This window comes from Mustela putorius, unplaced genomic scaffold (assembly GCF_011764305.1).
Source record: "Mustela putorius furo isolate JIRA1106 unplaced genomic scaffold, ASM1176430v1.1 tig00003913_pilon_pilon_pilon, whole genome shotgun sequence".
NCBI classification, from domain to species: domain Eukaryota; kingdom Metazoa; phylum Chordata; class Mammalia; order Carnivora; family Mustelidae; genus Mustela; species Mustela putorius.
This window is the reverse complement of record NW_025422060.1, coordinates 8,382,153-8,394,611: the sequence shown is the minus strand read 5'-3', so window position 1 is coordinate 8,394,611 and position 12,459 is coordinate 8,382,153. Positions and strand designations below refer to the sequence as shown.

Sequence of the window (12,459 nt, the reverse complement as noted above, 5' to 3'; positions counted from 1 at the left end):
GAAGACTTAATATTGTAATCTTATTTAGCTGCAAAATTGTCATTGTCTCATTCCTATTTCTTCCCAATTCTCATGTCCCTATTGCTCCCATTTTCCACACTTGGAGAACACAGGATAGTGGGTTCCAGAGAGAGGCTGACATTCCAATGAAGTGTCATTACCTGGTAACATGGGAGCTGGACCTCTGAAGAGACTCCGTTAGAGAAAACATGCACAGTTTACAAGCTGTTTACCAAACTGTTTGCCTCCCTCAGTACAATGGCTTTAATTTAAACTGACTATATGAACTTGCCTTCATTTGCAATTCTTTTAATTATCCAGCAAACAATTTGATCACAGCTTTAATAAGTCACTCACATTATTACCTCAGAGTTGGAATCAGCTTATATTTTTACTTGAACAACATAAAAGGATAGTCCCTTAACTTCAATGTGAAACCATTTGGGTTGCTTTTCTATTTAAGACACTAGAGAAATTTATTTCCTCCAATACAAAATAGTAAGGAAAAAATTAAAACTAGGAACTATAATCAAGTTAAAATGAAAATTTCATGGTTACTTTAGACATATCTTTCACAAGCATTCTCCCTGGAATGAGATGGGGGAATCCAAGCTACCGGTCAATCTGTGTGTTCCCTTGGCATGAACACAGAATTAACTGTTTTGATTCCTGGTTTAAAAAACATATATGCATAAATAAACACACACACGCACATACGCACATACACACGTTATTAAATCAAGTTTGCCTAAGAGAGATTATTATGATAAACGCAGAGTATATCTTTTAAGTTTCTTCTAAATGTTTAGGATATAGACACACAAAGACACTGTTTACTTTGATGACTGGCTCAGTATTAGCTAATCTCGGTAAACTGTGGGTTTACAGAATAGAGCAAATCCCTATCTTTTTACCTCCTTAGCAGGAATAATCTCTAATTCAAACAACACATACTAGTCTCTACTAAGGGGATTTGCTTGTATCATAGAATTCACCAAACAGATTTGAATAAGCATTAAGTTTATATAAAGCTGAATATGGGAAGCATCCCATGAGCTTGGCCAATCATATACGAACAATGTGAACTATTCAAAAGCAAAATTTTATTTTGCAATACCTATTTTTGTGATTATGAGTATACAGCCTGATCCAGGGAAATTAATAGGCAGCTGTTCTTTCTTAGAAATTAATAAACTATCTATTGTATAAGCCCATATACGCGGGGCTACAATGAAACCAGTGAACTTAACATATGTTCTTCACATACGCCAATACATTTTCATTCATACGAATGATCAAGTAAAAGCCCATAGCACTCATAGGAAAAGAGCCCCATCCTAAATGGTACAATTAGTGTAGGTGCGATAAAACCACAACATACACACGACCTCATATAGATGTGTCTTAAAGGATGAAGAAAAATAACAATATGATTTATTTAAAAAAAAACTCCAAAGATACTATCGATTAAATCTCTGACCACTTCATTTTTCCTGCCTCCTTAAAAGACTCTCTGTGAGGCCTCCTCCTTCAGTTATATTCCCTCTGTCCCATGATGTCACAAGCTCATTAACTGCGTGAATAGTTCAGCTCACATATGTGGAACATTTAAAAAAAAAAAAAGAAAGAAAAAAAGAATCTATTATCAGAAAAGTGATATGTTAAGGATTCTAAGGAAATCCACAGAAAATGTCCCATTTAGAACATACTCATTTCTTTCTCCTAAAATAAACATAATGAGGCAAAATGTTTGTGTGAAAACAAATAACACAGAAGCACAACTCTTGGAGGAAAAATATCTTGATATTTACCAACAGTCTGGGGGGAAGTGAGATGTGAACATTTAAATGATGCAGTCCATAACATGGATCTGGAGCGTGTCTATGTCGGGCAGAACTTCTCCACATTTGGGGCAGGAATGAATTGGAATATTCCGCTGCTGCTGCTGCCGCCAGTTTCTGTCCTCAGCTCCTGGGAATAGACATTAAATGAAACACTATTCCATTTCTTCCATGTTGTAAGTGGTTTTGTTTGATTTTAATAACAAATGATGAATGTTAACATCTGTTAAATTTTGTAAGTGATACCTAAAGGGGAGTGAATACAGGGAATTTTGGGGGATGGGGTCCTTAAGACATCTACACACATAGAGAAGATCTCCCAGAATGGTACCCGCTTTCCTATCACTTTGAGATTTGGGCTCTAGTCCAAATTGTAGGCATCTGAAAATATGTGGTTTCAGTTCTAGGTGCAGGACAATATGTGCTTTATAATAAAAACAAGAATATCTGAGAGAAAGAATGAGATAGATGAAGATATGAGCTAAAGAGGAGACAAGGTGGAGAAAACAGTAAGCAGCACACAGAGAGACAGCCAGAAAAGTGTGAAGCTTCTCAGAAGCAGAAACAACTGCATTCATTTGGCCCATGCATCTGAGACCCAGGAGGTGGACCAGAGGGGTACAGAGATGGTGGGGACTTCAGGTGAGAAAAGCAACAGCAGGGACGTATGAGGAAAGGGCCACACTGTGTTATGCACAAGGCAGTTAGTGGGAAGACTGAAAAGGGCCCCCTGATGAGACCCATTGCACTTGAGAGGAATTCCAGGTGTAGGTAAGGGCTGCCCAGGCAAAGTAAGTGATGAGAAAGAATGGGTCACGGCATTCCATCCAATTTTAGAACTGGAATGAGGGTCAAGTCTAAATTAAAGAATGCTTGAAATAAGCCTCGACTCTAAGTAGGTCCCACATGTGCAAACTGTGATTGATGCTAGAAGCGACTTCTGACTCCCGGGACATCTCCTTGGTCTGACCTTTTTGGACCAACACAAAGCATTTTGGTCTGAGGACTTTCAGTCAGCCCCTGAAATGTTTGCTTTTGGAGGCTGACAGTGGAGGCAACATTTAACATGGTTTTTGGCTTCTGAGCATATTATCTGAATTGAATAATATGTGAGACAATTACAGATAGTTTGTGTTCAGCAACACCCTTAAACAGAAATACTGACAAGGTGGGTGCCCAGTGGCTCAGTTGGTTAAGCAACTACCTTTGGCTCAGGTCATGATCCCTGAGTTGTAGGATCGAGTCCCACATCGGGCTCACTGCTCAGCAGGGAGTCTGCTTCTCCTGCTGACCTATCTCCTCTCATGCTTTCTTTTTCTCTCAAATAAATAATAAAATCTTTTAAAAAAAAGGAAAAGAAATACTGACAAGGCATGAGTTCATGCCCTGAAAGTGGAGAACTTTCTAATGGTCTCATGGCCGGAGATCAGGAGTCAGAGTCAGCTTTTTCTGCTCTAGATGACAACTGGCACTGACCAGGGACTGCTCATTTTAAAACATTGTGCTCACCTGTGCCTTTTTTTTTTTTGGTCCTGGTCTGTGTTTCGAGACTCAGACTTGGGCTGTTTTATTAGTTGGTTAACTAATACCTCCTACCTCTACCTCCTGGCTCTTTGCTATAAAATAAGCTTAGTCAGTTTTCATTGTTAACACATCACCCTCCTCTCTGACTTGGACCCTTTATTCTCACATGGTACTTATGTAAATCCTAGCTTCAAGGTCAAGCTTAAAGTCACACCTTTTCAAGGCCTTTCTCAGCTCTCCTGGCCCCCAGTGATCAACCTGTCCTCTGACCTTCAGCACCATTATTCCTATTACTTAAATATTATCTTGTTTTATGAACCCATCCTTTTATGTGCACATCCTGTCTCTCCAACCAGGACACACATCACCATGGACCTGGCCAGGCCTTGTGCTCAACTGAGTGTCCCTGACTACAACAGGTGCACTGATGGCCACAGTTGACCATAATGATGAAATACTGTCAAGAGGGGCTACTGTTTAAGGCAGCTTTGTTAGGAAGCTAACAAAATTATAATAATAAAAATAAAATGAAAATCTCAATACAGTCTGTTTGGAATATTGCTTTTTATAAGACAAAAACCTTATTAGGATAATCATGAATAAATGTGTACTTTGTGATGATTTCTGGATTATAAATATAAGTAGAAGAGTATGTGACTTTTTTTTTTTAACATAAATAGGCATTCCTTCTTTAATTACGACAAAAGAAAATCTTCTCCTAAGAAATTAAGGTGCAAGAGATGGTCTTTTTGGACCCAAAACACTGCTACAGACACTTTTGATAACAGAGGTATATGGGTGTTTCTGTGTTACTTAAAACCAGATTAGGGAAAATGTCTGGTGGTGCTCAAGTGGGTAAATACAGCTTTTGGGGAAGAACACAGCTTTACCCTGTGACAGTAAACATGCCTGAGGCCAGTGTTCATGTCAGTGCACAGTAAACTCAGTAAATGTGAACATTATTATGTGCGTAACACCAGGTAATAGGTGAATTTACAAGTTCTGGGAGAGCTTCATTAATGTGGTACTTAGATGCATATTTAGAACACATACGTAATTATAAAATCAAATAGAAGATGAGGACTACAACAGGAAGAAAGTACTTCTGAAATTCAGGAGGGCGAGGTCACATTTTGCTGGATTCCTGGAGATGATATTTGAAATGGGTTTTATAGATGGGGTAGAAGTTCACTGGAAAGCAATGGGAGGGAGACAGGGAAATGAGTGAGTGAAGGACACCACATAACCAAGTACACGCAGGTACACAAGCCTAGAGCAAGCTCAAGGAAAGGGGAGTGATTCAGTTGGCTAATAGCTATAGAGAATTAGAGGGAGAAAGGTTGAAAGTTCGGCTACACCAGGTCTTCAGTGCTAACATGAAGAGTCTGGTGTCTGGATTCAGTTGGTAATGGTAATGGTAATGAAGAAGAGGGTACACAGGAATTAAGGCTGGGGGTGCTACATTCTTCACAGTTTGATCTGGAATTTTCATGTAAAATGTAGTGTCTTTACTACATTTGTCCTCAAGCATTCTCTTTACAGGATAGTTATTCCCTGGAACCGTGATCACCTACAATCACATGCAACTCACCTCTCTGAACGAGGTAGGCCTGCTGGTCGGAGTCACTGGTTCTCGCCCCATGACGGCTCTGCATCTCCATCAGGGACTGCCTGCTGGGATGAAAAGCAACAGGATAGTGATGTTCTAATGCCCTGAACTATGACAACATTAGACAGACATTCAACAATAGGATGGAGGGAAAAAAAGAGCTGAAAAATAAGAGCAAAGTTCATAGAAACCAGATATTAAGGATTAAGTAGAATGTTAAATATTATTGGCACTAAGACACAGAGTAGTGAAAGAAATGAATAATCAGAATGAAAAATATCAATAAGTAAATAACCACACTGTCAACTGATAATGGAATGGATTAGAAAAAAGTAGCATATTTCTAAAACAAGATACTATAGAGCAGTTACAATGAAATAAACTGCATATATACACAAAATCCTCTAAAGTTTAAAATCCCAGTGTGAGATAAAGCCAGCTGCAGAACAATACCTAGCAACCATCCTGTAACTTACACACAGAGAAACAAATATTATGTTGTTTCAAGATATGACATAGGTATTATACTGATACTATGTAGAAGTATACAACAGATGGGGATGTTACCACCCGAGCTCCAGGCAGTATAAAATATCCACAATGCAGGGGGTGCTGGGTGGTTCAGTGGGTTAAAGTCTCTGCCTTCAGCTCAGGTCATGATCCCAGGGTCCTGGAATTGAGCCCTGCATCGGGGCCTCTGCTCAGCAGGGGAGCCTGCTCCCCCCACCCCTGCCTCTCTCTGCCTGCCTCTGCCTACTTGTGATCTCTGTCTGTCAAATAAATAAATAAAATCTTAAAAAAAAATCCATGATGCAAATCAATGTATGTCACTGTCAATTCTGGGTGGAGCACATCATAGCGTGTGACATTCTATCCCTGTATTTTTCTATTTCTATTTCTCTCTGTTTCCAATTTTTCTCAAAATGGACATTTAAAAGACAGAAGTAATTTTAGCCCTATTTTCTTTTAAAACATGTTGCAAAATCGAAGTGTTTATGACTTTGTACCCCTCAGGACAGCAGGACAGGGCTTCGGAACACACAAGGTCACGTCTTCCCAGCATGTCTGAAAGCAAAGAACTCATCATGTTCCCACAGGACGCGGCCAGGCCTCGCGGGAAGTCACGCTGAGTGTCAGGGACACAGTCAAGCGAAGTGTGCTCAGCTTGACTTGAGCGATAGCTCATAGGGAGCACCTCCGACAGGCCCCCCATGCTCGGCCTATGCCCTGGGCTCCCAGCATGTGCTCTCAGCCTTCCTGAGCCTCACCTGCTTCCATCTTCAAAAACATTATCCTCTTTCAGCAGGACTGCCAGCTGTAGGGCCAGCTGCTCCTTCTCTTCGTGTATCTTCTCTCTCGCTGCTCTTTCAGCGTGGAAGTCCGAACAGTAAACCTCCATCTGGTAGATGTTAAGAGAGACAGAAGTTACTACATAGACGAACCCATGGATACTCTACAGCCCACTGGGTGACGAGGCACAGGGGGAGTGCTGCCTTCTGTGATTCCCTCATCAGGAACAGGTGTGCACAGTCCTGCTAGAAGCCAGCACATGACTTCCCAACCTTCAGACGGAAGACAAGTTGTATGTGCGTGTGCATGCATGCGTGTGCACTTTAGGCAATCAGAACCCAACAATAACATTGATATAGGTGGTTTAAGTACTGCACATAACATTTGTTCAGTAAAATTCTCGTCTTTTTTTTTTTTTTTTTTTTTAGATTTTATTTATTTATTTGACAGAGAGACAGCCAAGAGCAGGAACATAAGCAGGGGGAGTGGAAGAGGGAAAGTGGGCTTCCTGCCGAGCAGGGAGCCCAATGTGGGGCTCAATCCCAGGACTCTGGGATCATGACCTGAGCCAAAGGCAGATGCTTAATAACTGAGCTGTCCAGGTGCCCCAATTCTCTGGTCTTTTTTTTAAAAAAAATCATATTCAGGGTCATCTGGGTGGCTTAGTGGGTTAAGCCTCGGCCTTTGGCTCAGGTCATGATCTCAGGGTCCTGGGATCGAGCCCCGCATCGGGCTCTCAGCTCAGGAGGAAGCCTGCTTCCCCCTCTCTCTCTGCCTGCCTCTCTGCCTGCTTGTGATCTCTGTCTGTCAAATAAATAAATAAAAATCTTTATTAAAATAAATAAATAAATAAGTCATATTCAGGATTAGCTTAATATAGTAAATGCTTTATTTACTCTGTCAGGTATATTTACAAAGGCTGGCCTTAAATTAAATTTTAAACAACAATAATAAATAGATGCTATTCATTGCATTCCAAACATGTACAAGGTCTTATGTCAGGTGCCTATATTCTTACCTTACTTCACTTGATCAAAGGTCCTGTGAATGTATAATTGCTATGCTCACTTTACATTCACAAGTTTAACAGCTCTGTCTGGGGTAGTTTAGGTATGTTGTCAAGCCAGCACTTGAACCAAGACGGAAGCCTGTATTCTATGCCTCCTTCTCACGGTGGTAGCCAGCCTCCAAGATGGCTTGGGTGATGCTCCCCTCTTGGTATTCACACCCTTCCATAGTCCCCTTCCACAACAAACAGAGCCAACCCATGTAACCACTAGGATATTGCAGAAATGATGGTGCATGGCTTCTGCCTTGTTCTTCCCTGGGTCACCCGCTGTTGGGGAAGCTTGCTGTCAGGTCATGAGAGTGTGCAAGCTGTCGTGTGGGGAACCCCACAGGGTGAGGAACTCAGGCCTCCTGCCTGCAGCTGTGTGAGTGAGCTGGCTTGGAAACGGGTCTTTCGGTCCATTTTGAGTGCAGCCTCATGAGGGGCCCTGAGTCGGAATCACCCCGCTAAGCTGCTCCTGCATGCCTGACTCACAGAAACCTAAAGATGACAAATGTTTGTTGTAGCAGCTGCTAAGCTGGAGGGTAATTTCTAACCTAGAAATATATAAATATTATGTTGTGATAGAGATTTCTTCACTGTTTAAGAATTCTAAAGTAAAAATGAGCTCCTTAATAGTGAAATGAACATTATTCTAATAACAATTTTAAACTTTTTATACTTAAAATTTAGGTTTTCCCCCAAGTTTCATGGTTCTAGGATACAAATATTTATCTCTTAATTAAAAAAAAATATTTTATTTATTTATTTGACAGAGACACAGCAAGAGAGGGAACACAAGCAGTGGGAGAGGGAGAAGCAGGCAGACGCTTAACGACTGAGCCAACCAGGGGCCCCCTTATCTCTTACTTTTAAAAGTAAAAATTAATAAAAACTTAAATATCACAGTTTTAGTTACAACCCCCCGTCCACAGCTATGTGATAAAAGGTCCTTTTAAGGGACTTCCTGCCATTTAAGAATGGTCCAACACGGTATGCGATCACTGATGCATCAGGGGAATTTTTGAGACCAATCTCAATTTAAGTTACTGTCTTACTTCTACCAATGATTAGCTCTGAGCCAGTGAGACCTGGGTCATTCTGTCCATTCCCACGTGCCCTGCAGCGACACCAGTGGCTCACATCAAGGTGCTCAAAAAGAAGTGGCTGAGTGAATGAATGGGAGTATCTATCAAAACACAACAAATGTCCGTGTACAGAAGGAAAAGGACATGACAGCAATACCATGAGGTACCTGAACAAACAAAATGCTATAAAGGGCTTGGGTTGAAATTCTCTTCCTATAGAAATAAAACTCAAGACCGTACATCCAGTAAATCCAAAGGTGATTACCTTTGGATTTCATATTTGAGTAATGACTATATAGGTAGTCACTAGGAAATAATAAACTGTTAACTTCATTATATTAAAAAGAATTTATCTTTATCAGATTGGCAAACATTTAAAAGAATGATGCAAGGAGGTGGGGAAATAGACATTCTTCTGTCCTTCGGTGAGAGGATAATTTTGGTTATGCATTCTTGGAAGACAACTTGTTAATATTTATTTAACTTAAAGACAGACATACCCAATAACCCAACCATTCCATGTCTACATCTCACTATAGATTCCACAAGTGCACAGAGACATACATACAAGACTGTTCAGTTCACCATTGTTGGTAATAGCAAGAATATTGGTACAGCATATACATATTAAAGGACTGGTTAAGTCTATGATGGTAATGCACACTTTGGAATACCATACAACTGTTCAAAAAGATAACAAATGGCTATGAGTACTAATATGGAGAGACATCTAAGATATCATGAGTGAAGAGTTGTAGTAAAAAAGGTCTACTGCAATCCTACTTTTAATTAAGCAAACAAACAAAATAACGACAAAAGACAAAGGTTCTCTCCCACATTTCCTGTAGTTTAATATCTCAGGCAGGATTCATTCTCATTGATAACTTTCTGCAAGTCCTCCACCCACCAGGAGCAAGAGTGGGGTCAAATAGTAACAATAAGCCATGGTACACAAATTCTTCTCAAGTAAAAGAAGGAATGTATCTCAACTTATTTTCATGAGGCCAAAAAAACCTTGATATCAAAACCTCACAATGACATTAGCAAAAGGAAAATCCCAGACCAATCTTACTCAAGAATATAGACACAAAAGTCCTATGCAAAATATAAGCAAACCAAATCCAGCAATATGTATGAAGAATTATTCAAGAAATGTAGTTTTCCTAATATTTAAAAATCAATGTGATTCACCACATTAACAAATTAAAGGAAAAAGGCATGTAATTATCCAACTATATCATTACCATAAGAAAAAAACATTCCCTCAATAAAATTCAATATCCACTCGAAATAAAAATTTTGGCAAACAAGAAAGAAAAGGGAATTTCCTTGATTCAATAAGTAAGATCAACAAAGGCTATAGCAAACACCATGTACTTAGCAGTAAAATGTAAAAACACTGCAAGGCTGCCTGCCATCTGCACTGTTACACAACACTTTGTGTAACAGGGGCCCGGTCAGTGTGATAAGGCAAGAAAAAGAAATAAAGCAAAGGAAGAATTGGAAAGGAAAACACCCCAAATAGTCATTATTTAAATGATATGACTGTGAGTGCAAAGAGGTCAAAAGAATATTCAGAGATATTATTAAAATTAAAATGTGAATTGAGCAAGTCTACTGCATACAAAATCAATTTATAAAAATCAGTTGTATTTCTATATAACAGTAGGTGTTAAAAAATGAAGATTTTTAAAAAAGGTGCTATTTATAACAGTATCATTGAAATAGAGTATCTATGAATAATCTAATACTAAGAATATTAAAAATATTATTTAGAAGGATTAAAAAAATAATACATTATATGTTAATTAAAAAAAAAAAGGAAAGAAGAAGATTTAAAGAAGGGATGCCCAGATGGCTCAGTCAGTTAAGTGTCTGCCTTTGGCTCAGGTCATGATCCCGGGGTCCCAGGAACAAGCCCTGTATCGGGCTCCCTGCTTAGCAGGGAAGTGTGCTTCTCCCTCTCCCTCTGTCCCTGCTTGTATTTTCTCTCTTGCTCATGCTCTCTCAAATAAATAAATAAAATCTTTAAAAGTAAAAAAAAAAAAAAAAAGAAGAAGAATTACAGAAGCTACGCCACATTCTTGCACTGGAAGAGTCACTGTTGTAAAGAGGTTAGTTACCTCGAAATGGATTGATAATGTATTTAATATAATTCCAGTCAAAGCTCCAGAAGGTTCTTCTGCGTTCCTGTATGTGTGTAAAATACCAAGTGGATGCTAAAATTAAAATGACAATGAAAAAGGGAAGGAAAATATAAGGTCTTCTTGACAAGTATCAATGAGGTAGGAAGACTTACTCTACCAGGTATCAAAATTTTGGTGCTTTATAATAAGTCATGACAGTATGGTACCAGAGCAAGTATACAAAAATAGCTCAATGGAACAGGACAGAGTCCAGAAATAGACCATGGATACCCGAACACAATATACAACCAAGAGGGCAGCACGGTACTTAAGATGACATTATAAATAAATGGTGCCAAGGCAATAAGATAAAAAAATGAGTCTTCACCCTTATCCCACTCTATAAAGAAAAACTAATTCCAGGTGGTTTCTAGATATTAATATAAAAGGCAAAACAGTAAAACTTTTAGAACAACACAGCAGAGTATCTTCATGGCCTTGAGGTAGTGAAAGTTTTTTAAAAGGACACAAGAAGTACTAATTGTAAGCATTAAGACTGACAACGTAGACTACATTAAAATTAAGAACTTCTGTTCATCAAAAGACACCTTTAGGGGTATGAAAAGACAAATCGCAGAAACAAGAAACCTGCAACAAACGGAATTGTCAAGGGCTTGTGTCTGGAGTGTAAACACAGAACTCATAAAATTAAGACAGTAAACCAGAAGAAAAATGGGGAAAGACATCTTCAGGCACTTCACGAAAGGGAGCATCAAGAAGACCTGTACCCCTGGGGATAAAAATATATGTTTATAAAAAATAAAAAATTAAAAAAAAAAAAAAAAAAAAAAAAAAAAAAAAAAAAAAAAAAAAAAAAAAAAAGAAGACTACTGAACATCCGAGAAAGTACTCAGTCTCATTAGTCATCAGGGAAATGCACACTAAATGAGACACCATTATGTGCCCCCCAGAATGGTTATAAATAAAAGTAAAAATATTGATAATATAAGTATGGGTAAGGATGTGGAGCAATGGGGATTCTGTTGGTTGGAGCGAAAACTGATACAACCACTTTGTAAAAGTATTGGCCACATCCACTAACATTCAGTAATACGTGAACTCTAGCAATGTGCTCTTCCACTCCTAGCTAGGTATGTACCCACAGAAAGGAAGGCAAAGTCCAGCAAAGAGAGATACGCACAAGAATGTCAGAACAACCTTAATTATACCGGCCCAAACTGAAAATAATCCAACTACTTATCAACTGTAGCATAGATAAATTCATTGAGCTCTACCCTTAAAAGTTTGGTGCACTTTCCATCCATGATATGCTTTAATAAAAAAAATCTTTAAATATATTGGTGGAAATTATATAACATCCAAAAATATACTTTGAACACCATCACTTTCCCATATGAGAACAGAACCATGGTTGGCCTCACTCAGTTCATGTTTCAGAACATAGCTTACCTGAGCCCGAAGAACGGTCATGGTTTCCAGGTCCTCCTCCTGCTTGGCGATGGTCTGCTTCATCTCATCCATCTGAAGCTGCTTGGAAGCCAAGGCCTTCTCTGCCACTTCCAGCTTTTCACTTAGTTCTTGAAGTACCACCTTATCCACTTTTTCAGACTAAGAGAGACAAGATTATTCTAGAAATGACTGTGAAATAATTTAACCTATTTTTTAAAAAAGATTTATTTATTTAGGGGCACCTGGTTGGCTCAGTAGGTTAAGCCTCTCCTTTAGCTCAGGTCATCATGATCTCAGGGTCCTGGGATTGAGCCCCACATCGGGCTCTCTGCTCAGCAGGGAGCCTGTTCTCCCTCTCTCTCTGCCTGCCTCTCTTCCTGCTTGTAATCTCTCTCTCTTTCTCTGTCAAATAAATAAATAAAATCTTTTAAAAAAAGATTAATTTATTTAAGTGGAGAGTGTG

The 12,459-nt window shown here is 39.1% G+C and overlaps 1 protein-coding gene across 3 annotated transcripts in view; it reads right to left on the bottom strand.

The window, feature by feature from the left end:
• Positions 1-1,782: 1,782 nt before the first annotated feature.
• The window catches only part of OPTN (optineurin), a 44,492-nt gene continuing 33,815 nt past the window's right edge, over positions 1,783-12,459 (bottom strand). For 2 of the 3 annotated variants that reach the window (XM_045069111.1, XM_045069110.1), the window contains 4 exons: positions 11,997-12,155; positions 6,243-6,373; positions 4,957-5,039; positions 1,783-1,971 (listed from right to left, as the gene is read on the bottom strand). In XM_045069111.1, the coding sequence (XP_044925046.1) occupies positions 1,844-1,971; positions 4,957-5,039; positions 6,243-6,373; positions 11,997-12,155 (501 nt within the window). In that variant the 3' untranslated portion in view covers positions 1,783-1,843. The remainder of the gene's footprint in view (positions 1,972-4,956; positions 5,040-6,242; positions 6,374-11,996; positions 12,156-12,459) is intronic. The other variant, XM_045069112.1, reaches the window with a different exon arrangement.